General features: G+C 57.8%; 1 protein-coding gene across 3 annotated transcripts in view; it reads left to right on the top strand.

Moving 5' to 3' along the window:
- The first annotated feature begins 3,222 nt into the window (after positions 1–3,222).
- Positions 3,223–26,726, top strand: part of PHF21B (PHD finger protein 21B) — a 91,825-nt gene continuing 68,321 nt past the window's right edge. The window contains exons 1-2 of one of the 3 annotated variants that reach the window (XM_045463486.1): positions 3,223–3,383; positions 4,255–4,320. In XM_045463486.1, coding sequence (XP_045319442.1) covers positions 3,330–3,383; positions 4,255–4,320 — 120 coding nt within the window. In that variant the 5' untranslated portion in view covers positions 3,223–3,329. Of the gene's footprint in view, positions 3,384–4,019; positions 4,084–4,254; positions 4,321–26,726 lie in introns of those variants that run through there. The other 2 variants (XM_045463489.1, XM_045463488.1) reach the window with 2 other exon arrangements.

Here is a 26,726-nt window from a genome sequence, read left to right as displayed (position 1 = left end):
CACTAGGTATGTAGTTTAGAAATGCCCTGTGGAACGATATATGTTTCGAGACTTCTCGGAATATCTGTGTTTGAAACCAAAATGTCAACTTGTAAGGGCGCCCGGCTGGCTCAGTCGGCAGAGCATGTGACTCTTGATCTCGGGGTTGTGGGTTCAAGCCCCCTGTTGGGTGTAGAGATAACTTAAAAATAACGTCTTTCAGGGGCACCCGGGTGGCTCGGTCGTCTGAGCTTCCGACTTCAGCTCAGGTCATGATCTCGCAGTTCATGAGTTCGAGCCCGAGGTCACGAGGCTGTTAAGGGGTGGACCCAAGTCTCAAACCCAGATATTCAAGCTCCAATCCAGGCCCATTCGATCGCAATGCAGGTGAAGAGAAACGTGGATGCTGGGATGGACCGCAGACACGGCTCATTTCTGTGGCTATTATGAATAGTCCACCTTTCCAGAAATGGAATGTATTTCTCTTAGCATTCATCCATTCACTCATTCACTCCCTCCTCACTCACCTTCTCATCCGTTAGGCACCTACTTGGCTCTAGGCCCACACTGTGCCTTCCTTCAACATACTTACACCATGTTCTGCTCACAGGCCAGACTCGCTCTGAGCTGTCAGCACAGAGCCCGACGCGGGGCTCGAACTCACAGACCGTGAGTTCATGACCTGAGCTGAAGTCGGATGCTCAACCGACTGAGCCACCCAGGAGCCCCTAAAGAGGATTTTTAAAAGGTAGGTTAGAAGCGGAGCGCCTGGGTGGCTCAGTCGGTTAAGCATCGGACTCCTGATTTCAGCTCAGGTCATAATCTTACGATTTGTGAGTTTGAGCCCTTGATCGGGCTCTGCACTGACAATGTGGGGCCTGCTTGGGATTCTGTCTGTCCCTCTCTCTCTACTCCTCTCTTGCTCTCTCTAAAACTAAATTAACTATTAAAAAAAAATTTTTTTAAGGTAGGTTATGAGGGAAAGGGCATCCCACATGGGGGGGGGGTGCAGCATGGGCAAGGGGAGGGCGGTCCGGGGTGCAGGACGTCGTCAGGGAAAAGCGTGTCCACAGCGGCAGCACAGAACTCTGCACATTTACTGACAAGAACTTCAGCTTTGGTTTTCTGCACGTAACCAACGCCCTCGTCGTCAGAGAGCACCCCAACCCTGAGCCTTGGTTGCTGGCTCAGGACTTAGGCAGCTACGGAAACAGCAGAGGGCCAAGCAGATGATTATTGCTGTGCCCCGAATTAATTACCAGAAACTTGCAGACAGCCCTTCGAAGTCTCCGCAGCAGAAAGCACCCTCCTCTAGCCAGCATCTGCCTGAGCGCGCGGGTCACGGACAACCTGAGAGTCCTCTCTGTTGATTTAATTACATACACGGCCAATGAAATTATTATGAATTTTTAACCAAAAAGCCAGTGACATTTACAGAGATTACAGTAGGAATGCTCTCACGTGCCGTCTCTCCCTGGCTCTCTGAACACCGGTCCCCTGGGCAGCCCACTTTACCAGGCTGATGCGTAGCCCAGCAAAAGCATTAGGGAGAGAGGATGCCATCCTGGACTGGGCCGAACCCACAGTGGAAGGAGCGAGAGCCTCTTCAGGGTAGCCGGAGTCAGCCCTTTTGTTTTGCATTCGGTGAACGGTGCCTCCCTGATTGGTGCTACACCAAATGGGTCATGACCACTTAGAACGTGTGAATTAACCAGCGATCCGTCACTGAGGTCTTCCTAAAGGCTGGCTGCTGGGGTCAGAGAGGAGGGGCCCCTGGTATCTGGGGGCCCAAGGGACAAACGCGTAAGTCATGTGTGGCAAAAGCCCTAATGGAGAGGCCAGAGCAACACTGGGGTCCTGACCTGAAAAAAAAAAAAAAATTCTGGCAACTTCTGACAGAAGAGCCCGTGGCCCCTTGGCATATGTTGAAAGGGCCATTTGTTGATCGTGTGTGCCTGGGTATTTTTTGTGCCGTGCAGGAACAGGAAGTTATGATGATTTATCAGCTTAAGCCTTTACTTCGAAAGACAATTGCCATTTCTCCCCAGCATTTTTCAAACATACCAGGATGCTACCAACAGGGCACAAAGCGCTCCGACGTTAATTGATGAGGGTTGGTAACTCGACCATGGTAATATCGACTCCGAGACGTTAACCGCCTGGCCGTGGGCTGGGAGTTTTGGAATACGACCTCGGCAGCTGTACTTATAACTGTTTTATGTGACATTGACCGGACGTGTTTACGATTTTTAACAACAGCCTTAAAAAGTCCAGTGACATCTGTTGAGAGTTTAATTGTGAGTGTAAAAAAAAAAAAAAAAAAAAAAAAATCATTAAAGGCACAGTCAAGAGATCAATGTCCTTACTGTTTAAACAACACGGTGGCCATCAGGCGGTGGGGGAATCTGAATCTCCCAAGTAGAAGCGTCAGTATGCAGGGGGACAGGAAGGGACGGCAGACAATTTAAAAAAAGTAGGAGACGGAGGCTGACGGAGGCAGGGAAGAGGGAGCACGGGGAAAGAGGGAGCACCGAGAGCCAGAGGAAAAAAGAAATGAAAAACAAAAAAGAAAAAATGGACATTCTTCTTCCCCCCCCCCCCCCACCGGAGAGTATCTACAAGCCCGGCCCTGGGCTGGGCGGCCCGGGGTCCTCACGTCTGGCTGCGCGCGCGGGCGGAGAGGGGGAGGGGCGTCCGGTCCGAACGGTCCCGGGGCCGGCGGCCCCAAGCCGCGGGCCGGCGAGTTTGCGCCCCTCGGCGCCGCCACTTTTGTTCTCCGCTCGGGGTGCGGGGCCGCGGCGGGGCCGCAGTGCGCACGCGCGGGCGGGGCGGGGGCGGGGCGGGGCGGGCGGCGGGCTCCGGCACCGCCCCCCGCCGCCCCGGCCCGCTCCATCCGGGCACTGCCGAATTAGCATCGCGCCGAGGCACAACTTTGCCGAGGCCCAGCGAGATCCAGGCGCGCGCCGGAGGAAATATAGTCCCTGCCGGCCGGCGGCGGCGGGGCGGGCGCGCGCGGGGCTGCGCGGGGCTGCGCGGGGCGCCCGGCGCCTGGGGGCCATGCGCCGGCCAGCGCGGGCGGCCCGGGGACCCGGCGCAACTTGCCGGGCAGCCTGAGGAGTTGGAGCGGCCGCGGGCTCGGCGCCGCGGCGCCCGGCCGCCTTTCTTCCCCCCTCGCCAGACCCCCCGCCTCCCTCCCGTTCGGCCTTGGGGGAGGGGGCTCGTGTCCCCCCCCTCCCCACCCGGTCTCCGGAGGACCGGTCCGCCCCCGCCCGCTCCCGCCCCCGCGGAGTCGCGCAACTTCCCGGGAGCCGGGGCCAAAGTGAGCGCAAAGTGCTGCCTAACTTGCCGGGATGGAGCTGCAGAGCCGGCCCGAGGCGCTCGCCGTGGAACTCGCGCGCCACCAGGTAGGCGGCCGGGGCCCCGGGCCGGGAGTGCGGGGCTTCAGGGACCCGAGCCCGGCGTCTTCTCCCGCATCGCAGGGTCTGCGCGGCCGGAGGTACGCGGAAAGGGCTCCTCCTCAAGCCTGCTCCCGGGTGGGGGACTTGGTACCTGCACGGCCCCCGCCGACCCCCGGGCTCCTCCTCCTCCCTTCGTCTCTTGCAGTCTTGCACACTTTGGGGGGGGGGGCTGGAGCCCGTGGGACCTGAGCCCCGCGTCTTCTCTTTCTCCGCGCGGGGTCTGCAGGACGGAGGGGGCCAGGAGGGGGCCCCTTCGTGAGCCTGCCCCGGGCTGTTTGTGTGAGAGTGCGGGCCGGCCCCCGCTCGACCCCCACTCGCGTGCAACCCCGCACAGTTTGCAAAAGTAGTTTTAGCGATTGTTGCTCGGGCTGGCGGCGGCGTGGCGGCCGGAGCCCGAGCGGTATTGCGGCGTGCGCGTGTGTGTGTTGGGGAGATTAGGACGCGACTTGAATATTTATGAGCTTTGCTCGACACGGACTCGCCGTGTTTACTTGGCTCTTTGTTCCTCCCCCCTCCCCCGGCACACACTCACACTCACTCGCACACGCACCCCTGCCTGCAAACTTGCACGGCTCGGGGCGCGCCGCCGGGTGGCCGCGGCCCCCGCCCCGCCCCGCGAGCTGCCCCGATGAGGCGGCAGCCACAGGTAAGCGGCCCCGCGCGGCACTGCCCGGCCGCAGCGCGTGCGGGACGCGCGGCCCGGGGAACTTGGGGCGCGCTTTGCACGGCCGGGCGGGGGTTGCGGCCCGCGGGGCCCCGGGGCGTACTCGGCCCCCCGGGGCGGCCGGCCTGAGCCCGCTCCTCCGTGTTTCCGCAGAACGGCGACCTCAAGAAGCAGCTCCACGAAAGGCAGCCGCGGATCGCCGCGCTCAGCGACAAACAAGTAAGCGAGCTGGAGGCTGCGCCCCCCAACTCCGCCCGAGGTGGGGAGGAGGGGTCGCCCGGCACTTTGGCAGCCCCCTAAAAAAGTGCCGGCCTCGGCGCCGCACGCTCAGACTCCCAGAGGAGTCTGTCTGCAGCCCTCAAAGTTACCCGCCCCCCCCCTCTTTTCTGGAAAGAAAGAGCCGGGTTCCTGGAGGCCGAGGGGGGCGAGCCAGCCAGGCTCCGGCAGTGGCCGAAAGAGACGAGCTGCACTCAAAAGGCGGCGAGCAGCCCGGCGTCCATTTTGAGTTGGTGGACATGTTTTTGGAATGTGGCAGTTTCTCCCGGCTCGGTGTCCCCCACCCCACGCCGGTGCGAGGGTAGGGGTGGCGGGGGGCCGTATTTGGGACCTGGACGCCAAACTACTTGGAAGCAGCTTCTGGATTCCATTGCGAACCTTATTTAAAGAACCTTCCTCCGGGCTCCCCCCCCCCCCCTTCCTCGCCACTTCTCCAGCATCACTTTTTATTCTTGGAACCTGACGCCAGCTCCCGGGGAACAAAAGAAAGGCGCCCCCAGGACCCCCCAGTTCTGCCCCAACTTTGGTCTCGGGGCTTCAGGTGTAGATTGGGACTCCCGACAGCCGCCTCGCGCCGGGGGGAGGGGCTGGCACGGCCGCCGACCCCCCTCCCGGCCCCTCCGGGGAGGAAAAGTTGTCCATTGTGACTTAGTTGCGCTGAGCTCAGCGCTCGGGGTTTCAGCACCACGAACAGATGCCGCCGCCAGAGCGCGGCCGGCCGCGCGCCCCCGCCCCCTCCCTCCCCTCCCTCCCTCCCTCCCTCCCCGCCGCCCGCGCCCCTCCCCCTCCGCCCCTCCCCCTGCGCGCCCCGCTCCCCGCACTCGCGCTCCCGCCCCTTCCCCCGCGCCGCCCGGAGCCGAGAACTTTGAGCCGCGCAGCCAATGGCGCTCCCGGGGCTCCGAGGCTGGCGGGGGGCGGGGGCGCCGGCGCCCCTCCCCGCGGCCCCTCCCCTCCGCGGGCCCGCCCCCGCCCCGCCGCGCCCCCTGGCCATCGATCGCGCTTCCTTCGGAATGCCGGCCGCCGCCGTCAGCACCAAACTTGGACAGCGCCGCCCCCGCCCCCGCCCCCGCCGCTAGTGCGGCCCCCTCCGGCCTCCCCCGGCTCTGGGCCGCGGGTCGGATGCCCCCTCCCCGGAGGGGTTTTCGGTGGAGGGAGAGACGTGGACGAGATCGGCGGGGGTGGCGGCGACCGCGGAGCGGGAGAACTCGGAGGCCGGGTGCAAATTTCGAGTCTTTAAAGTTGAAAAGTGGTGGGAGGGGGCGTGCTGAAGAGGAGGGGCCCGGAGGTCGCGCAAAGAAAGATGGCTGTGCCCGCGGGTCCGCGCCCGGTCGGGGGCGCCCGGCTGGACAGGCGGGTTGGGACGAATGCATTAACCCCTTTCTGACGCTGCCGCGGCACCCCCTTTCCTACCTTCCCCCCCCCCCCCCCCCCCGCCCTGCCCGGCCGCGCGCCCGCGCGCGCCCCCGCCCGCCCGGCCCGCGCCCCCGTCCAGGCGTGGAAGCTTCCATTCCCGCCGGAGGGGGGTCCGGCGCGCGGCCCCGGCGAAGTCGGGGAGTTCGCGGGGGGAGGGGACCCGGGCCCCGGCATTACCATTTTGATTGCTTTGATGCCATTTTTGGAGGGGGAGGGGTTGGAAGACCCTTCGCTGAGCACAAAGATGTTTAATCACTGTGTAGAATCAAATCAGATACTTTATTTGTATTTTATTGTTTTAAATCCGCCACCAAATCGGGTGCAGTGTGATAGCTGAGGGTTCCTAAGCCCTGTTTTCAGTGGGTAAAATGGCAAGTTGTTGACTCTTATGCTCGGAGTGAACGATTTAAGAGAGAGCGAGAGGGAGGGAGGGAGAATCCAGGAATCCAGCGGCTTTATCGCAACAATGTCTTTATGTGTGCTTCTACATGGCAATAGTTTTACTATTTGGAGTGGCTTTTCAGAGCTTAGGTCTGATCATTTCTTCTGTATTGTAGCAACTATGCCAGGGCTGTTTAAAATTTTATGTTGATAGTAAATGAGTAGCTATTTATTATCCGTCATGCCAGAATTTAGATGAGGCTGAGAGAAACATTGGAAAATTCTGTTTGGAGGCTCCATGCATCTCAGGGGAAGGAACTGTCCTACTCCCGGCTGCCTTTGCCTTTAAATTTGAACTCCGGGAAGGAAAGATGCTTGCGAATGGAATGTACCTCCATCTTTTTTGTGTCTGTAAGTGTGTGTCCAAAAAGAAAGAAAACAAGGAAAACTTTTGTTCTCTGGCCTTTTAAAAATGTTTCTCTTTTAAATGACTAAATATAACATCTGGTAAGCAGCCAGCGTTGGGCCTGGCCATCGGAACTTGTGTTTGGAACTGTCGGTTGTTTTTCCTTTTCCCTTTGTGGCATTTTATATAACAAGGGCTCATAAAAGAGGGAGGGGAGGGGGCCGAGGCCGTGGTGCAGCATGCTAATAAAGCTGCCTGGTCTCTCCCAGGCTCCGAGGTGAAATCTTTCAGAAGTCACCTATGAAATGAGTTGGGTAGACTTAACATTTACTCGTCTCTCTCTCTCCTTGGGAGAGTTTGGTGGTGATTGGCAGCTTGGTGGGGGGTGGGGGGAAGGTCCAGGAACAAGCTCTTGGAGGTGATTCCGGGCTGCACCCAGGGTCTTAAAGAGGGGCAGTGGGGCTCTGCCTGGGAGTGGCTGAAATGTGGGAGCAGGTATGAAAAAGCCAGTATTTTTAGAGTTTGTTTTTAACTCAACATAAAACTAAAGGTAGGGCTCATTTATAGATTTGCTGGGGAAGAAACTCACCGTGTCCACCTCCGGAGATGTGTTTTTGTGCCGTTCCCTCTTGGAATGTGGGATGTAAAGGTTAAGTTTCAATTAAAAGTGCGTACGTGGATGATCAACTGGATAGTAAAGCGAACGGATGACCCCATTATCCACATCTGTTAGAAATACAATAGCAGCTGAGTAACATCTTTTGGTGCCCTGCCATCAATTTCCCATTCATGCCCTTGACACTGGAATTTTTTCAGTTACGCCTAGAAACACAGACAAGTGTTTCAAGATGTTTATGGAGGACTCCTAGAAGTAAATAGGTTAGTTGTTGGTCGGAAGCAGAGAGATACGAGTCCCGTATAACTGTTCAGTGCGTCTCCCACCATTGATGGACCAGGGGATAAACAGGAAACCAGTGTCTGTGTGAAAACGGAGTTCATAGTTTTTTCTTAAAAAAAAAAAAAAAAAAAAAAAAAAAAGGAGGTGTGAGAGTTGGTCAAAGCGGAGTTTTGGGCCAGGCCGCATTCCCAGGTGTGGCCGCGCCTGGCAGCCGGGTTTTTTGATTTCAGTGGAGGAGGGACCCCTCGTCTTTAACGAGATATGATGTTTGAAGACTCTTTAGTTGCTCCGACGGTTTTATGCCATGAATCTGCAGCACACGCAGAGAGGCGGTAACATTTTTATCTAAATTTTCAAGCAACAAGCACTTCTGTGTAAATAAGAGACCCGTCATAAATACTGGGTGTCTTTTCTTTCTCTCTTTCTCTCTTTCTTTCTTTCTTTCTTTCTTTCTCTCTCTCTCTCTCTCTCTTTCTTTCTTTCTTTCTTTCTTTTTCTTCCCCCTTCCCTCCTTGAAGTTCTCAGCACGTTTAGATGCCACGTATCACGGGCATCTCTAGACCTGAACTTCATGAAGTTCAGCTTCACCACGGAGCGAGAATAGCCTCCTGTGTTGACTGTAGTCCACGCCGGTGTGGCTTCGCGAGAGAGACCCCGGAGGTGAACTTGGGGCCTTTCCTGCTGCTCGATCCATCGATTTGATGGACTCTGGATTCCGAGGGGCTGTCCTTAAGTGCAGCAATAAAAATATGTCTTCTTGAAAGGTATTATGTATGTGGCGTGCACCCGGGCGCTGAATCACGTCTTCACCGTGATTCACTAGCCGCGTTGGACAGCAGAGGAATTCTGCCTTGAAAGTATCCACTGAACAAAACTGCAGGCTGGCTACAGTCCTTTGGTAAAAGGGTGTTGTTCCGTTTGCCAAGCTTTCCTTCAAGTCTGCCCCTCTCCAGGGGGGTAAATTTCCATCTTCCTGACTTAGCGTCGAGGATGTCATGCTTCAAATAGTATCATTACTTTCTAAAGAGAGAAGTCTCGCGGAGCTCCACACTCCGTCCCCCTGCGGGGAAGAACGTGGCCTCGGATGGCAGGACCCAGCCCTGGTTTCGCCCGCTCCCACGCTTCTTAGCCCGCAGCATCCCGAACCTACCCGCGCCCCCCTCCCCTCACCCGAGCCCTGCTCCCTGAGTCCCCTCTTCCCCTCCCCCGACTCCCACCATCATCTGTCAGTTGAGGATTGAGGCTGCCACCTCACCGCATCTCCCGTGAAAACCGAAAACCCCCAAAGCGGCTTTAGTGAGGTACATGTCACATGTCATACAATTCACCCATTTAAAATGCACAATTAAATGGTTTTTTGTGTATTCACAGAGGTGTGCGACTGTCCCCACCATCAACTTGAGAACATTTTCATCTCAGAAAGAAACCCCTGGGCTCTCGCTCCCCACCCCCACCCAGCCCTGGGCAACCGCTAATCTACCTTGTGTCTCTCTGGGGTTGCCTGTTTTGCTTCCCTGTGAATGGAACCGTACGACCTGCTTCTTTCACTGGACGTGACGTCTCAAGGCTCATCCGAGTCGTGGGAGATGTTGGTGCTTCGTTCCTTTGTGCGTCTGAACGATACTCCGTGGTACCGATAGACCATATTTTGCCCGTCCGCTCACGGGTTGACGGACGTTTGGGTTGTGTCCTCCTCTCGGCCACGTGAATAACGTATCGCGTCTCCTCTTGCCCCTCTGGTATGTTCTGCCGGGCTCTGCTCAGGGCGGTCTCCATCCCACTCCTGCACGTGGCGGTGCAGTCTCCGTGGTGGCTTTCCGGCGGCTTCTCTGGCACGTCGAGCACTTCCCTGCCTTCACACGGTGTTGGCCGGCGTCCGTCTCGATCTTTTCACGTCTGCTTCTGTGCTGGACTGTAAGCTCCGTGCAGGGGGGGTGGTGCGGCCTGCTCTCCCTCTTCCCCTGCGCCTCGTAGGGACTGAACGCGCTCTGTTGAGCGAGTGGATGACGTTGTAACAGGCCAGGCGTGAGGATTAGTGGAGTCCCCTAGTGGGGAGTCCCTAGCCTGTCATAGGCGTGCAGCAAATCGTAGGTTATCCTGTGTCTGAAGTGAGTGGACTCAGCACTGATTAAGACCCGCGGCTCCCTGCCCTTGGAAACCTCACAAAAGAGTCAGGCGTAGATAACCACATTTCGAGAAGGTCCCAGCAAAGTTCTGGGAAAGCCATGCTGTCTGGCCTGGAGATGGAGGGCAGCTTCCTGGAGAGGAGGTTGGGGGACAGGTAGGTCCTCGAGGGCGCCTAGGGTCGTGGACAGGAGATGCTGGTGCGAGCCCGCTAAGAGATAATGGCCTGAAGAAACTTGCAGGTGCTGTGACCTTTCTGGCAGTAAAGCCTTGAGCAAGAGAGAGACATCAGAGAAGGTGAGCTGGGGCCAGAGCAAGGAAGGCATCACTTGCTTGGATGAAGGGCCTGGATTTTACACCTTAGGCTCGGAAATAGCCAAGGGCTGTTAGTGCATAGGTCAGGAAGGTGCAGGAATGGTGCTAAGGGCAGGTGGGAAGGGAGGAGAGAGAAGGACGCCTGAACTCCCTCGTTGCTTGGCCGGGCCGGGCCATGTGAGTTCTTCAGATGTTTGTCACCTCCATGGGGAGGCCCTTGCATGGACGCTGGGTCCCGTGTACGACATGGGACAGGAGGCTGGGAGGCCGTTGGCCACGTAGACTTGATGACCGGCACCTAACAGGCTGTGGGGGCAGGGGGCCACTTGGTGATCCTCTCCCTCCTGCCTTCCCCAGAGCTTCTTTGAGCTGAGAAACTAATGGGGGGAGGGGAGTGCTTCTGGAAACTTCTAGAAGGTGTCTCGGTTAGCAGTTCTGTTCAGTTGGTTTAAGAAAAAGTGTATGTAGGGACGCCCGGGTGGCTCAGTCAGTTAAGCGTCTGACTTTAGCTGGGGTCACGATCTCACGGTTTGTGAGTTCAAGCCCCACCTCAGGCTCTGTGCTGACAGCTCAGAGCCTGGAGCCTGCTTTGGATTCTGGGTCTCCCTCTCTTCTCTCCTGCTCGTGCTCTCTTTCTCTCTCTAAAAAAAAAAAATTAAAAAAAATGCACGTGTATATATGTATACGTATACACTTATCTGTCAGGTACATCTGTGTTAGTGATTTCATTTTGACAACGTAACAAGTAAAGTAAGTAATAAGCGTGTCACCGTGTACCAATAAATATATGCAAAGTCTATGTAATATGTGTGTAAAAGTCAGTTACTAACTTTCCAGGATTTCCTAATGAAAATGAGAGGATTTGTTTTTTGTTTGTTTTTTTAATGTTTGTTTATTATTAAGAGACAGAGAGTGAGTGGGGGAGGGGCAGAGAGAGAGGGAGAGACACAGAATCCGAAGCAGGCTCCAGGCTCTGAGCTGTCAGCACAGGGCCTGTCGTGGGGCTTGAACTCACGAACCGCGAGATCGTGACCTGAGCCAAAGTCAGACGCTCAACCGACTGAGCCACCCAGGCGCTCCTAAGGATTTGTTTTGGAAGTGAGAAAATAATTATCATTCTCCTGAAGTAAAATCTTAACCGAGGAAGGTGGTGATCGACGTTCTTTGTTGTTATTTCTGTAACATTGAGGAGATAAAGAAGAATTCTGCTTGTGAAAAAGTTTTTACTGTGAAAGCAGCATGTGCTTGTGAGGAGGAAGGTTTGCAGTACGGATCTGAGTCCTAAAACACGAGTCCCCTTCCTTCCACCCCACCCCCCATCCTTGCTTGGGGATGAGAGCAGGGCTGTGTTTGTAGGGCACGTTCTGTGCACACGCAAATGTATACAACACAGATAAACACGCTTAGTGCACGGGCTGGGCACATACCTTGCCTAAACTTGCTTTTTACGCTTGACCTTGTAGTGCAGCCCTCTCTCTTGGGAATAACTCAGTTTAATTATTCCGTAAACACTTAACGAGCATCCACCAAGTACCGGGGATATGGAGGTGACGGTGGGTAGTGTGCCGTGAGCAACGGGGGCGTCTCATTTTGTAAGGCTTTATGCTGACAAAACGCCGTCACCCATCTTTGGTTGCACACATTTTCACATACAGTTGGGGAGACAGGTGCATCCCCAGCTCCCTATCCCGTGGAGCCCGGTGAGGTGTCTGCGTGAGATGTTTAACCACCAGGCTCACTCGGGCAGCAGACGGGATGGTGTGCTCTGATGGGGTGCTTGGGGACCGCGCCGAGGAGGTGACGTGTCCACCTGTAGAGAAGCCTAGAGACAGATTGCTCACACGATCCGTTGGCCGTCAGCAGCAGCGATCAGTTCTGTCACCTCTTTCGTGCTGTCTTTTTATTTGATTGTCGGGATGATCCCGTGACTTGGGTCAGGCCGGGCAGGTACACGCTTCCTGCCAGACAGGTCAGAGAAGGGCAGCTTCCCAGGGTGCCCTCTGTTTCAGCCACTGCCTCGTCCCCAACTGGCCCCCTGCACTCCAGAGCATAGCATGATGCAGCCAGCAGAGCAGAGGCCCTAAAGTCACACGCCAGCGTTCATATCCCAGCTTTCCGCATCAGGCTGGGCAAGCTCGGGCAAGTGGGGTTCATGTCCCAGCTCCCTGCATCTGGCTGAGTGGCCTTCGACGAGTCGTGTTGCTTCCTTGGGCTCTGTTTCCCGTTACGGGCGTAGCAGTGAGACTTATCTCACCAGGTTGTTGAGATGAAGTCAGATAAGGGACGGAAGCGAAGGGGTCGATTGGAGCGAATTGTGGTCGCTGTCCCCGTGGCCACAGAAGACACCTGCCGGTCCCCGTCCTGCACCTGTGGAACCTGCCACCTTTGCATTTCCACTTGCCTCCTCTCACGGTTGGGGGCATTTCCTTTTTCCAAGTGTGGGCGTCCCGTTGCTCGGTGGCCCAGGGTGAGCTTGACGTTGGCTGTGCCGTCTTCTCCAGCCGGTGCCAGGTTCGCTTTGGTACTTAGCCTCTTACAACACCTGCCGACGGAACTGCACAATTGGTTTCCACTAGCTTTGAGTTTTTTCAGTGAGACGACTCTGATAACTTTGGTAATCCCACGATGCCTCATTAGAGCCGCTGGCTATGATGATTAGCCCCGTGATTTCGCAAGTTTTTCCTCCAATACCTTTGTCTGTCCAGGAGCCGAGGGACCGGCTCGCTGCTCTGTTCGCGTTCCTCGTACGAGCCAAAGCTAAGCGTGCCGCTGCCTGGTCCGCCCGCCGGAGCTCGCCGCTGGGTCTGAGGACGCATGCGCCTTCCTTCTCCAGCAGAGCAGTGTCTTGGCACGCTTTGGTGACCCACGGGGGACTCGAGGAGGGCCCTTTGGGGGTATCTGTTGGCTCGGCCTCCGAGGCCCTCACCCCAGACACGGGGGGACTTCGGGGGAAGAGGAGGGTGTCTGCAGTCAGTATGGCTACGCTGTTTGCAAAGTGCGCTGTTTAAGGAGCTGGGACCCTGGATTTGGTTTCCCTTCCAGAAGAGGGCTGCTGAGAAGGCTTTTAACTTTTGTCTCTGAGAGGCACGTAACAAAGAGCTTAAAGCACAGGCTTTGGAGGGGGACAGACGGGGGTTATAGACCCAACGCCACCCTTCTGTGGCTGTTCCACACTCAGTGGCCGTAAAATGGGTATGACAGTGCATTGCGAACCAGGTGGCAGAGGGCTGGCACGCGGTAAGAGCTAAGGAAATGACCCGAGAGAGGCGCTCGGAGGGTTCAGCCAAGAGGAGGCGGTAAGCCCCCCCCGCAGGGTCCTCAGCAGGTGGGACCTGGAGGTCGTCCGATTCGGTGCTGAGTCCCGGCCTCCCTGTCTGATGCTTACTGGAGCCACGCCCCTCCGAGGGTTCCTTGGACCCGTCTGCCGTTCACAGAGCCCTTGGGGGAGGCCTGCTCTGAATTCCATCGTGCTCAGGACCGGCTGAAGCCCAGAGAGGTTGACCGGCTTGTTGACGTGACGCATGTCAGGCGACAAGCGGAGGGGCTGCAGTCCGGTTCCGGGCCTTGTGGTCCTCGCTGCGTCGGAGGAGGAGCGTGGGGGGGGGGGGGGCGGAGAGGACACACGTTGGGCCACGAGTTAGAAAAGCGGCCAGGGCGTGTGTTCGGATGCAAGTAAGTGGTGTTCGCGCCTCAGAGACGAGCGCGGGTGAACCAGAAGCAGCCGTTCCGCAATGAGGAGCGGGAGTTTCACTCTGAGGTGGAAGGTTCTAGAACTTCGGAAGGGGCCTGGGCCTGCATCTGGTCTCTGCACGCGGCACCAGGGTGGGGAGTGGGCAGCGGGCTGGGTGCAGGGGGTGGGGGGCTCCGCGGTGTGGAAGCCAGGGTTCGTGCTGACCCCACCCTCGGTGAGGAGCCCATGGGCGCTCCCCCCCCACCCCCCCAGCTCTGTGAGCCCCACCTTGGCCCCCGTGGCTTGGTTACTTACAAATCTTTTTATTTCCAGTGTCATTTCACACTTGAACGTCGAGGCGTTGCCTCGTTTTGAAACGGCCTCTGTTTTCAAAAGGAACAGATACGCTTTCTCAAGCTTTTTTTTTATTATCATCGGCGGTTACTTCTTGTTGGGTAGCAGCAGTTTCCAGAGTGTGGTGAGAAATTGCCGCTACAGATCCATTCTGGTTACAGCCTCTGCCCGCCAGCAGCGGGCGTCCCGTGCGGTCTCACATGGGCCCTGCTGTTTCCTGTTGCTTCTTCTGCTTGGCACCTTCTTCTGTGTCGGTCTTGTTAAAACACAGCACAAAGAAGGGCTTCCTTGGGGCATTTTCTTTGCCTTCCTCTTTTTCTTTTTTTTGTCTGAGGCCGAGGGGCTCGTCAGCCTCCAGGTCGTTACAAGAGGAGGGGCAGGTGGCTGCGTCCTGATCTCAGAGTATCTCAAAGGGGAAAATGCTGCTTCCCAGGCAAGTTGTCCTGAGGATCGGTGAGGACGTGTGTCCCAGGTGCCAGGCGTAATTCCCAGCATGCTGCAGGGCAGCGGAGTCCGAGGGAGCGCGGTGAGCAGTATCCCTCCATCACACGTCACCCAGGGTGTGAGACGTGGAGAGCTGGCCACACCCCAGAGATCTCACTGCCATGGGGAAAGTAGACCGGCAACTGGGGCTTTTTGTCAGGGCGGGAGCCTCTGGCTTGCTTTGGTCTCCTCGGACTGGCGTGTCCGCAGCTGGGTTGGGTCGTGAGCTTGGGGTTCAGTGGAAATGGAGGGTGCGTGTCCCCCAGACTCGGCGTGATGGCTTAAGGCACAAGATGCGAGAGCCTTGGGGGGCTTTGCGGGGCCCCTGTGCCCAGCCCCCTCGTTACACGTGGGGAACCGAGGCCCTGAGTGGGGGTGGGGGTGGCACCCAGGACCCAGAACGAGCCCCGGAGGACGCCTGTCTTCCCGACCACACTCCGCAGTCAGGCAAGAAGTCTGTTGTCTTTGCTCAGGCAGTTCTGCTTCATTCACTGGAGTTTTCCTTTGGAAGCATCCTCTTGGGTGTCCCCTGTGTGACGGGCCGGGGTCTCGCACAAGATGTCCCCTGTGACCCCAGGACCACCCGACCACCTCAGTCTTAGACTTTAAGAGCGGTTGACCCCCGATTTGCCCAAGTGGGGGGGGGGCGGCCGCTTTGGTAGAGCACCGCGCATTCCGGAACTGTCCATTTTACGCAAGCGGCTGAATCTGATTGGCTGGAGCTCTGTAGGTGCCAGTGTGTTCCAAAACGACGGTTCAGAAAGAGTCCCTGCGGGGGGGGGGGGGGGGGGGTGGTGGCGCTTGTCACCCAGCCCCCTGGACACTTCCTGCCTTTCAAGTCTGCCCTCGAGGTGGAGACTGGTTATGGCCTTGGGTGGGCAGCCCCCCTCCTGAGCAGAAAAGGCGGCGAGGGCTGCAGTTTGCGGGGAGCAGCCATCTTCAGGGGAAACGCGTCTGCCGTCTCGTCTGTTGAGCGGAACCCCAAAAGTTACTTGAAACAGCAGTTGGGAGAGGTCTGTGGAGCCTCCCCGGGGGGCGCCCGCAGGCCGTCCCTGGGCGATACCGTAATCCATCTGGGGACAGACTTTTTGCCCCACGAAAGAGAAGAAGGCAGGGCTGGGGCAGGAGAGAGAGAGAGAGAGAGAAGATGTGTTTCTCCTTGATGTCATTCAGGCGGAAAGCCAATCTGCACATGTAAATGAACTTGAAAATGCAATTAAAAATATATACATATTACAGATTGTGATCCAGAATTTAATGGGAGATACAGGTTGCAAAGTGACAAACAGCATTTCCGACAATCAGTGTTAGCAGCTCTTCTCCGTGATTAACGCGTCTCATCTCGGCGGTGATAAACACAGCCACAGATAAACGCCAGAACAGCCCCACTGAACGCAGAGTTTGCTCGGCCCACGCCGCTAACCTGCCCCAGCTGCCACTGCCGAGGGGACACGTCCTCAAGAAGGCCCCTCCAAGGGCTTGTCCTGGCCGGACGGGAGAGGTGATGACAGTTGCTGACATCATCGTGGGCAGAGATCAGAGGGGTCCTGAACCTGGTTACAGCCGTGGCGCCAGGAAGTGGGCACGTCACAGGGAGGTCACGAGGAGCCACCCGTGCCCTGCGTCTACACCAGGAGCCGGGATGTGGGAGGTCCGAGGGGTTCAGCGTAGGGAGGGGGCTGGAAGGGAGCGGGGTGAAAGAGTGTGTGTGTTTTAAGCCCGTCATTGAGGAGACAGCCCTGGAGCAAAAGCCTGCAGAAGCTGCGGGGGTGGGCCTCGTGGTTCTCTGCAGGAAGAGTGTCCCAGGCAGAGGCAAAGCCTGTGCAAAGGCCCTGAGGTGGGGTGTGCCTGGCATTTCCAGTGGAGGCCAGTGTGGCAGGGGGAGAGTGACAGGTGAGCAGGAGGGAGATCTGGGAGCTGAGGCAGGGTGGGGGGCTGTCCTCTCCAACGTGACTGCCCTCTGCCTTTAACTTGTCTGCTGGCTGGGGGCGGTGGGGGACGGTGCCTGGGTGGCTCAGTTGGTTGAGCCCCTGACTTAGGCTCAGGTTTATGAGTTTGAGCCCTGCATTGGGCTTACCCTGATATTTCAGAGCCTGCTTAGGATCTTCTCTCTCTCTCTCTCTCTCTCTCTCCCCCCCTCCCTCTCTCTGCCCTTCCCCCACTTGCCCTTTCTCAAAAATAAATAAAATATTAAAAATCAATAATAAAGAAAAATAAATTGTGCACCGGCCGTAACGAATAAGCGGGAACAGCCGTTGGCTGGGGCAGAATTTTGAGTAGAAGCTGGACGTTTTCAGACGGGCAGCCTTAACTCCCAGGTCTGGAGAAATTCCCTGACAGAGCTGGCCTGGGGCAGAAGTGGTTTTGCTGGGAATCCTTTGTCCGCCACACCAGCACCTCATCAGCCGAGGCGGCCCCCGTGACAGCGGGAGGGGACCCCCAGGCCGCTTCTCCCGACACCGACACCAAGGTTCTGCCCAGAAGTGCCGAGGCTCGTCAAGGATCCTGCAGCTGCCTGATGAGAAGCAGGGATGCTCTGCCTAACGCAGAACCGCAGACTTCAACCCCGCCTGCCGCCAGGGGTCCTGAGGCCGTGCCCTGCAGGGGGAGGGCAGCGTGGCCCAGCACCTGCCCCTTTGATATTTCAAGAGAAGCCGGAAAGTCGTGCTTCTGTGGGACCTCCTGAGGGGTAGGTGTGGGCAGTGCATAAGGCCTCTTGTAAATGCTGCCCGCCCGCCCGAGGGAGCACCCCTGCAGCCAGACCCGAGTCCCCTCCCCCGTGCCCTGGTGCATTCGTCGGCGGCGTCCGGGCCTCGCCAAGGCGGTCAGTCGCCCTGACCTCGCAGACGGGCCGGGTGTCCCTCCTCCGGGCCAGCGCCCTTCAGGGCTCCATCGCACCGGGGTCACGATCTAGTCGTTGCCGCCCGCACGTCCCCCAGTCACGGTCTCGCGTGGTGTCCATGCACAGAGCACTAAACACAGAGCCGCGGGCGGAGGGCGTGAGAGCCGGGGCCCTCGGGTGGTTCTGTAACCTTCAGTCGCTAGGGCGCGAGTGTCTGATAACCAGAGCCCTGAAGGGTCAGCGGTTCTGCGGCCCCAGAGACTCCCCCCCGCCTTGTCACTTAGGGGAACACGGCCGATCGCGGGGCTAGAGGGCCATTGCGGTTTTCTTCAAGAACGTTCATCTCTCACTCAGATGCGTAACAGGACTCAAATACATTTCTGTAAATAAAACAGGCCCGCAGCCGCCCGCGCCCCAGCCGAAGTCGGCGCCTCGTTGAAGTTATTTTATTAACGAGTTCTGCTGAGTGGGCTCGCGTGGGGGCCGCCGCTCTCGTGTTGTCGAGCTAATTATAAACATGAGGGACGGAACCAAATAACTGGCCTTCGAAGGGAGAAGAGTCTGGTGGCTCGGTCTAAGTGTCCTTTGATGAACTTCTTTGGAACTCGTATCTTAGCAACACATTTTATTACACCCTGGTGCAGCTGGACGCGCCGCCCGGTAATTTATCCCCTCCCCCGACGGCGCCCCCCACCCCAGCTCTCTTTGGTGACAGAGGTGACAGAGGGAAGGACGCAAGGCCCGCTTTCCCCCGGGCTCTGTTGGCATCGCTTTGGCTTTGTTCCGGCGGTTGGAAAGGGCGCACGCGGCGTTGGGAGCGGGGGCCCTGCCCGCTGGCTCGAGCTGGCACGGAGGGGACCCCGGCCCCGGCCCGAGAGGGGGGCGGCCCTCCCGCGGCCGGGCCGCCCGTCCAAGTGCCAATTCGCTCCCGGGCACTCCCTGACTTTGGGTATTTTTATCTGGACTTCTTGTCGTGACACCGATTCGGATGTGGTGGAAGTGAGGACGTTTGCAAATCGTTCGCGGTAATCAGCAGCCTGTGAGTGGGGCCGGGGAGCGTTCTAGATGAGGTGGCCGTGGTGGGGGAGGGCAGGACGGGGGCGGAAGGACGGAGGGCTAGGACACGGGGCCCCCAGGGTGCTCAGCCAAGTTGCCTTCTCTGAGCTTAACTTTCTTGCTTGCTGCGTGAGCGTCCCGGGGCCGTTGTCACAAAGGGCCACAAACCGGTGGCTTACGACAGCAGAAATTTACCCTCTCACGGTTTAGAGCTGGAAGCCTGAAGTCAAGGTGTGGGCAGGGCGGTGGTCCCTCCTGAAGCACCAGAGGAGGGTCCCACCCACCTCTCCCAGCTCCGGGTGGCTCCGGGCTCTCCTGGGCTCGTGGCCAAGCCCCTTCACTCTCTGTCTCTGCCGGCACGTGGCCGTCTTTCCTGTGTCTCTGTCCTCTCCTGTTCCCATCAGGACCCCGGTCATTGGACTTAGGACCTGCCTTAATCCAGTCTGGCCTCAAACGATCTCATCTGCAAGCATCCTATTTCCACACAAGGTCACGTTCCGAGAGGTTGGGTGGACGTGAATTTGGGGCAGACGCTGTTCAACCCAGCGCACCTGCCAGTGGAAGGTTACCACGCCCAACTGAGGTCAGGGTCGGGGGGTCGGAGTAGACGGTGAACCCTCGATGCTGACCCAGTGCCAGGAACGCCCTGGGCTCCCTCGGCGCTGGCCTCCCCACCCTTTCCCTTCGGTCGGGAGCCGACAGAGAAGCTGCTGAAGCCACGCTCCGTCATGAGCAACAGGGTGGCCCTGTTCCCCCAGCATGGCAGTTGGTGTGGACATTTGAAATCAGGGCCACCCCAGAAAACCTGGGGGGTGTCGTTTCGTGTAGCTGGTGGCCCGCCGCAAGTGGAGGGTTTGCCGTGAATTTGCGGTTTGGAAAACCAGCCGGCCCCTGGTTTCACCCGGAGTTGTCCTCATTCGGTAGCGGGGACAGAATGCTCTAGAACATGGTGGATGGTAAGCAGGAAAGGGCACCCGCTGGGCTGCGCAGAACCTCCCATTTGTCTCGTACGGAGGTTGGCCTCCAACCCCGGGCTGGAGTTAGAGGCTCCCCTCCGAGGGGCTCCCACCTCTTTTTCTGCATCTGTAACGTGGCAATGGGACGTCACTCCCCACTCACAGGGGAATTGCAAGAGTGGAGTGAAAAAACACGAGGGGAAACCCGGGGGCTCAGGGGACTGGGCCTGGGCTGCTGGGGCCACGTGAGTGGGCCGGAGTGCCCCATCCCCATCCCCATCCCCATCTCTTCTTTTGAGCCTACTGTGTGTCAGGTGCTTTACACATGATAGCGCCACGTTGCTCCTTGGAACCGAGCCCTGATCCCTATTTACAGGAACAGGAAGCGTAGAAGCAGCTTTCAGGAGCGGGAGTGGCTAACGGCACAGAGGAGCAGGCTTTGAACCCTGGAACCCTCTCCCGCCTCCAGATTCGGAGCCTCCGCCCCTCGCGTGCAAAATACATTCCACAGCAGCTCCTGTATCTTCGGAGGGTTGAGCGGGGTGACGTGGTCGGTCATCGCCCTCGCTTGGGTGCCACCTGCAGCGGAGCAGGACTGGACGACGTGGCTGGTGGGAAAGGCCGGGAGGCAGTGGGGGGCGGGGCTGTCTCTCCTCCCGCGTGCTGGCGGGGGGCGCTCAGGTCTGGCACTCCCAAGGCGCCCCCTCCCCCCGCCGAGGGGCTCCTCCTAGTGTCGGTTCACCGTCTCTCCTTTGGCAGGGAGGCCCTTATCCCGTCCCGCCACCTGAAGGCACAGAGACCACCTTTCCGGTCCTTTCATTTGGACCCCTGTCATTACCGTACACCGAGCTGGAAAATTCTGCAGGGCTAGAATGTGTCAGTGGCTCATTGGTAGAGAAACAGAATCCAGACTCGTCCCCTCCCAAAGGAGGCGGGAAGGGGCTGTGCTGCGAGGAGGCTCGGATGCCAGGAGGCTGTGTTGGGCAGGCCCCCCAGGTGCCTGCTTTTGCTCAGCGCCTTCCTGTTGGGGCCTTCAGACCTCGGGCCATGTCCCGTGGCACTCTGGCTCCTATTCCGTTGGCCAAGGTGGGCCACGTGGCCAACTTGCCAGCAGAGGGTCCCTGAGCGGTGCCATCCTGCCACAGTGTGTGGCTGGTCACCACCCAGGCACCTGTGCAGGTGGCCGCTTGGCACACCCACTTCCCATCACCCCTGGGACAAGTGGCGGCGGGGGGGGGGGTGGGGGTGGGAGAGAGTGGCCTCTGGAGCCCACAGACCTGCGTCCACATCCCGCCCCTATGAGCCCTCTGTCCTGTGGAAACCGTCCCCGCCCTGCTCCTGGCGCCTGTGCACCTGTGTGCTCTCCCAGCTCCCAGATCCGCTCCCAGGTCCGCTCCCAGATCCGCTCACCTGTCGGGCTGGGTTTGACCTGTCTGTCCTTCAGGCAGTGCATCCCTGGCACCCCAATGCCCCGGGTCCCCGTCCCTGTCCTCTGCGGCTCTGCAGTTACTGGTGGAGGGCAGTGGTGGGGGGGGGGGCGGCGGCTGCATGAGGTGGGGCTGGGCCCGCCCCTCCCCCTCCCTGGTGCCTCACCTGGCCTGCCTGCACTGGGCGGGAACTAGACAGCCTGGCCTGGCCGCCAGGGGACGCAGCTACCTGCGTTTGTAAGGGAATCCTTTCCCTCGGAGGCTGCAAGCGTGTTAAGCTCTTCTTCAGTTAACTTTTCCACCTGGTCTCCAGTAAGCATTTGTCGTTCAGTAAGTATTCACTTCCACCATAGCGCTCTGCCCGAGGCTCAGGACCCCAGAGGAGGGGTGGCTGGGAGTGACTGTCATTGCCGTCATCCCCAGTAGCCTTGTTCATCCCTGTCGGCGCTTGGATGCCCTTTGACCCCCCCATCCATCCATCCACCCATCCATCCATCCATCCGTCTGTCCATCCATCTGTCCATCCATCCATCTGCCCGTCCATCCATCCGTCCATCCATCCATCCGTCCGTCCATCTATCTCCATCCGTCCATCCGTCCATCCATCCATCCGTCTGTCCATCCATCCGTCCGTCCATCCATCCATCCGTCCATCTGTCCGTCCATCCATCCATCCATCCATCCATCCATCTGTCCATCCATCCATCCGTCTGTCCATCCATCCGTCCGTCCATCCATCCGTCCATCCATCCATCTCCATCCATCCGTCCATCCATCCATCCGTCCATCCATCCATCCACCTGTCCATCCATCCGTCCGTCCATCCATCCATCCGTCCATCTGTCCGTCCATCCATCCATCCATCCATCCATCCATCCATCCATCTGTCCATCCATCCATCTGTCTGTCCATCCATCCGTCCGTCCATCCATCCGCCCATCCATCTGTCCGTCCATCCATCTGTCCGTCCATCCATCCACCCGTCCATCCATCCACCCGTCCATCCATCCATCTGCCCGTCCATCCATCCATCCGCCCGTCCATCCATCCATCTGTCCGTCCATCCATCCATCTGTCCGTCCATCCATCCACCTGTCCGTCCATCCATCCGTCCATCCATCCATCCATCCGTCTGTCCATCCATCCGTCCGTCCATCCATCCGCCCATCCATCCGTCCGTCCATCCATCCGTCCGTCCATCCATCCACCCGTCCATCCATCCACCCGTCCATCCATCCATCTGTCCGTCCATCCATCCACCCGTCCATCCATCCATCCGCCCGTCCATCCATCCATCCGCCCGTCCATCCATCCATCCGTCCGTCCATCCATCCGCCTGTCCATCCATCCATCTGTCCATCCATCCATCTGTCCATCCATCCATCCGTCCACCCGTCCATCCGTCCATCCATCCATCCATCCATCCATCCATCCATCCATCCATCCCTGCCAGTTCACTGGGCACCTGCCACGTGGCAGAGGTGAGCGTGCCGATGTAGACAAGACTCAAGACTCGGCCTCCAGGAGGGAGACAGAGACAGGACGAGGGCACGTGCTCCATCAGCTTCTGGCCCAGTTGTCACAGACGCTCTGAGACAGCCACCTGGTGACGGTGGTGGCTCTGAGGAGGGGGCGGTCGGTTCTCTGGGAGGCATCACCGTGTGATTCTCCCCAGTTTTCAGACGAGGAAACAAGTGACTGGCCTAAGGCCCACAGCAGCCAAGGGGCAGTGCCGGATTCCAGAGGCATCTGCTTGACTCCAGTAGGCACTCTTACCCCCGTTTGAAAGGTGAACAAACGGAGGCCCCAAGAGGTCATTGGCTTTCCCAAGTCACCCACCTCCTAGATGGCGGTGCTCAGATCCCCACCCAGGTCTCTTGACCCCAAGTTCTCACTTCCTTCTGGGCTGTGTGGCTCCTGGAGACCTGGGTGGGAGGATTCGGTGTGGCCCTGGTCTTCAGGTCACTTGGCTGGTGGACACTGTCCCTGCCCTGTCCCCTCTAAGTGCACAGAGTCCCCTGATGGCTGAGCCAAAGTGCACTGTGCCTGACACGGCCTGGCTCAGTATTCACCACGCATGTGCTGTCTGAGGAAGAAGAGAGGAATTTGATGGGGAGGATTTGGTTTTTAGTTTGGGTCTGGGACCTCCTGTGCCGGGTCCCAGATCCCCCCATCCCTGATCTCTCCTTCCTCCGTCCATCCACCCGCTGGGGGAGACCTTATTGATCCATGGACCAGTCGACGATGCAGCGCTTGGGGGGCTGCTTTGTGGGATTACAAACAAACTGTCCCCCAAGAGCTCTGCGTCACCCCGAGGGCAGTGGTGTAGCAGCTCGGGGCACAGCGACTGGAGACGGCAGCCATCGGTGTAGGTCTTGTGACCTCGCGCAAGGTATTGGCCATTCTTGGGCCTCCGCTTAGGCCCCCAGGCGGCAGAGACAACACGGGTGGTGGGGCCTGAAGTGAGAGGTGAGGCTGGTGTGCGGTGAGGGCTCAGGAGGGGCGAGTCTCTGTGACCTTCTCTCCCCGGGGCTCATCTGCACCCCAGCTCCCCACCATCGTCTTGCCGGTCACCTCCTCCTAGTTCACTCTGCTTCTCTGCCTCTGCTGCTCTCATTCGCCTTCAGCTGCTCTCACTCAGAGTGTTCCGGAGCCTCCTTGCTGCCCTCACTTGCCTCCTGCACTGGTCCTCCACACCATCACCACAGTTGTCATTCTGAGGTTCAGCCCTGCCTTCTTCTCTCCCACTACCCAGTGCCCACAGCAGAGCTCTGGGTGCGAGTCCCGCGAGGGGTGCTCTGCCCGAAGCAGGGCTGGGGCCTGGTCCCCCATGCACCCTGCCCTGTGCCCCCCCACAGGGCCGCTGGTGAGTGGGGGACGCCTGGGGCTCCAGGGGACACCGCGTGGAGGGGCTAGTGACTTGAAGAAGATTCAGAAATTCTTTGATGACGGGCCTTTTGTTATGTGACCTCGGATCACGTCTTCAGCCTCGTGTCCCGACACAGAGCTGTTGACCATTTCTCAGACACAGTATAAACACCTGTGGATCGCCCTTTTGAATTTAGCGAGATCCTGCTCATCCGCCAAGGTCGAGGTCATCTGCTCACCCTCCAGGAAGGCACCTCTGGATTCATTTGGATCGGATCGCGGGGGGGAGTGACGACGGTCACGGTGACGGTGGTGGTGGGGAGGAAGGTGACGGCGATGCTGACACCGGGGGTGATGAGGGTGGTGATGCGGTGCTGCTGATGATGGTGAGGATGCCGGTTACCGTAGAGGGGATGGCGAGAACACCGTCAGCGATGGTGAGAGCCGCTACCATTTGGGGACCACTCCTGCCGCGGGTGTGAGTGTTTTCTGAGCTGCCTGACCTGGGATCGCGGCACATCCCCGTGAGGAAGTCTCATCCCCACCACACACTGGAGGAGACAGACGCGTAGCAGGGGCTGGTGCGGCCGGGCTGGGCTTGGCTTTGCTACTTAGGGGCCGATCAGACTCCTCAGTAAAATGGAAGACTGTGAGGGGTGTTGTCTGTGTCTGACCCATCCGTGCACAAGAGTTCTGTTTTAATTAGTGGGTAGTGGGCGGGGATGTGCCTTAAAAACTGTAAATGTGATAGAAATGTCTTCTTTGCTGTTATATTGTGTCCCTGAAGACGAAATGTTTGTGGGGCACCTGGGTGGCTCGGTCGATTGAGCACCTGACTTCGGCTGAGGTCCTGATCTCACGGTTCGTGGGTTCGAGCCCCCGTCGGGCTCTGTGCTGACGGCTCGGAGCCTGGAGCCTGCTTCGGGTTCTGTGTCTCCCTCTCTCTCTGCCCCTCCCCCACTCACTGTCTCTCTGTCTCTGTCAAAAATAAATAAACATTAGAAAAAATTAAAAAAAAAAAAAAAAAAGAAATGTCTTTGCTGTTCTATTGTGTCCCTGAAGACAGAATGCCCGTGGGGCGCCTGGATGGCTCAGTTAGTTAAGCATCCGAGTTCAGCTCAGGTCGTGATCTCACAGTTGGTGAGTTTGAGCCCCGCATTAGAGCCCGCTTCAGATCCTCTGTCTCCCCGCTCGCTCTCTGCCCTCCCAAATTGCGTGTGCTGTCTCTCAAAAATAAGTAAACGTTTAAAACTAAAAAAAAAAAATACAAATAAAAAAGACAAAATGCTCGTGTGCGTGTGTGTAGAGGGGAAGCAAAAAGCTCTAGAGATTCTAAAGTGACCAGAGTCAACACCCAAGCAACAAAGTCCCTCGTGCCCCTTGCGTACCATCCTGGGAACCCCTACAGGGTTGATAACAGATGACAGAACACGACACTCTGCCAGTATTATTGGTAAAGACTGTGGGGCTCAGGTAGCATTTTCCAGGCAGGTGTCTGTTGTTGGTTGCAGGTATGTTTGTGACATCTGCCGCCACTTAGTAGGTCTCCTTGGAAGTCGGCTGTCCCCTCTTGTCGCCGCTGAGGTTCTGGAGGGGAATCCCAGGCGTAGAAAATACTATGTGATTTTTCTTGAAAATGACTTTTTAGAAGATTTATTTACTTATTTAAGTAATCTCTACCCCCAGTGTGGGGCTCGAACCCACAACCCTGAGATCAAGAGTCAGGTGGTGTTCCCCCACCTGAGCCAGCCAGGTACCCCTTGAAAATAAAAACTTTATTATTTTATAAGTTATTATTATTCTTAATGTTTTTATCTATTTTTGAGAGAGACAGAGTGCGAGCAGGGGAGGGGCAGAGAGAGAGGGGACACAGCATCCGAAGCGGGCTCCGGGCTCCGAGCTGTCGGCACAGAGCCCGACGCGGGGCTCGAACCCACGAACCGCGAGGTCATGACCTGAGCTGAAGTCGGACGGTTAACCGACTGAGTCACCCAGGCGCGCCGAAAGTTAAAACTTTAAATGAAAAAGAAGGAGATAAGCGATCCTGCCACCCCTACAAATGTCATTAACGGGTTCGGGAGCGATATCAAAATAAAAATAAGCATCCATATCATCACTGACGTAATCGCTCCTTGTTGCACATAGCACGTGTTTTTTTAACTCCCAGGTGACTCTCTACCCTCCACTGCGGTGTTTTCGGGCTTTGCAGAGACTCGGGCCCCAATTGGACCTTTGTTCAGGGTCTCTAGGTTCTGGCCCCTTGACCACCTGTCTTCACCTGAATCTCCTGGGAGCTCCACCTGCCAGCAGGTGCTTGGTCCGTAGTTGCAGAAGCAGCAGCTCCACCGCTGAGCCCAGAAGTATGTGCGATGTGCCCCCCTCCCCCCGTGAGATTCTGGAGCCCCTGAAGAGTGAGAACCAGTCCTCTGAGCGAGGATAACCCTTTCCCTGGGCGCCTGACACAATGGAAGGGTGTGGACAGCCTGCTTCTCCGGTCCTTTCCCTCTTTCGTGATCATGGGGGTGATGATGACGATGAAGAAGAAGACAAGGGTGGTGACTCTTGTGATGGTGGCAGTGTGGGTGGTGATGGGTGTGTCCCACCTTGCTACCCTCACAGAAGGGTTGAGGTTGGGGCGTGCGAGGGGGGCCCAGCCCCAGGTCCTCTGAGTGCTCGCCTTGCCCTCTTGAGCAAGGCGTGGAAACTTCCCAAACCTTACTTACCCTGCTCGCTAAAGGGACGTAGCTGTATCTTTATAAGCTGTAAGAGCCTGTGTCGACATTCGTGGTTTTCTTATAACTCGGAGGGCTGGCCTCGGTTTTAATCACGTGACCTCTGCACGCAAAGGGGTAGCGGAGGAAAGAGGACTATCGGTGAGAATGGTCTGGGACGTTAGACTCTTTGCACTCGTGTTTTGTGTCGCTGATACTTGGACATTTCTTCTTTCCTTCCTCTTTCTTGGGATGAATTTTAAAACCTATTTCCGTAAACGTGTGTTTAAAAGACAAACACAGAAAGTGAGGGTCATGGCACCAGCCTGCATTACCTGCCCCTTGGTGTGATGTCTGGGGAGAGGCCTGGGCCCCGTGTCACACGCCCCAGTTCTCGCAGGCTCCTCTCTTGGTGCCCTCCGTACAGTCTGTGCTCCGGTCCCCA

The sequence above is a fragment of the Leopardus geoffroyi genome, chromosome B4 (genome assembly GCF_018350155.1).
Source record: "Leopardus geoffroyi isolate Oge1 chromosome B4, O.geoffroyi_Oge1_pat1.0, whole genome shotgun sequence".
Taxonomy (NCBI): domain Eukaryota; kingdom Metazoa; phylum Chordata; class Mammalia; order Carnivora; family Felidae; genus Leopardus; species Leopardus geoffroyi.
The sequence above is the reverse complement of the archived record's forward strand: the minus strand, read 5'-3'. Positions and strand labels throughout refer to the sequence as shown.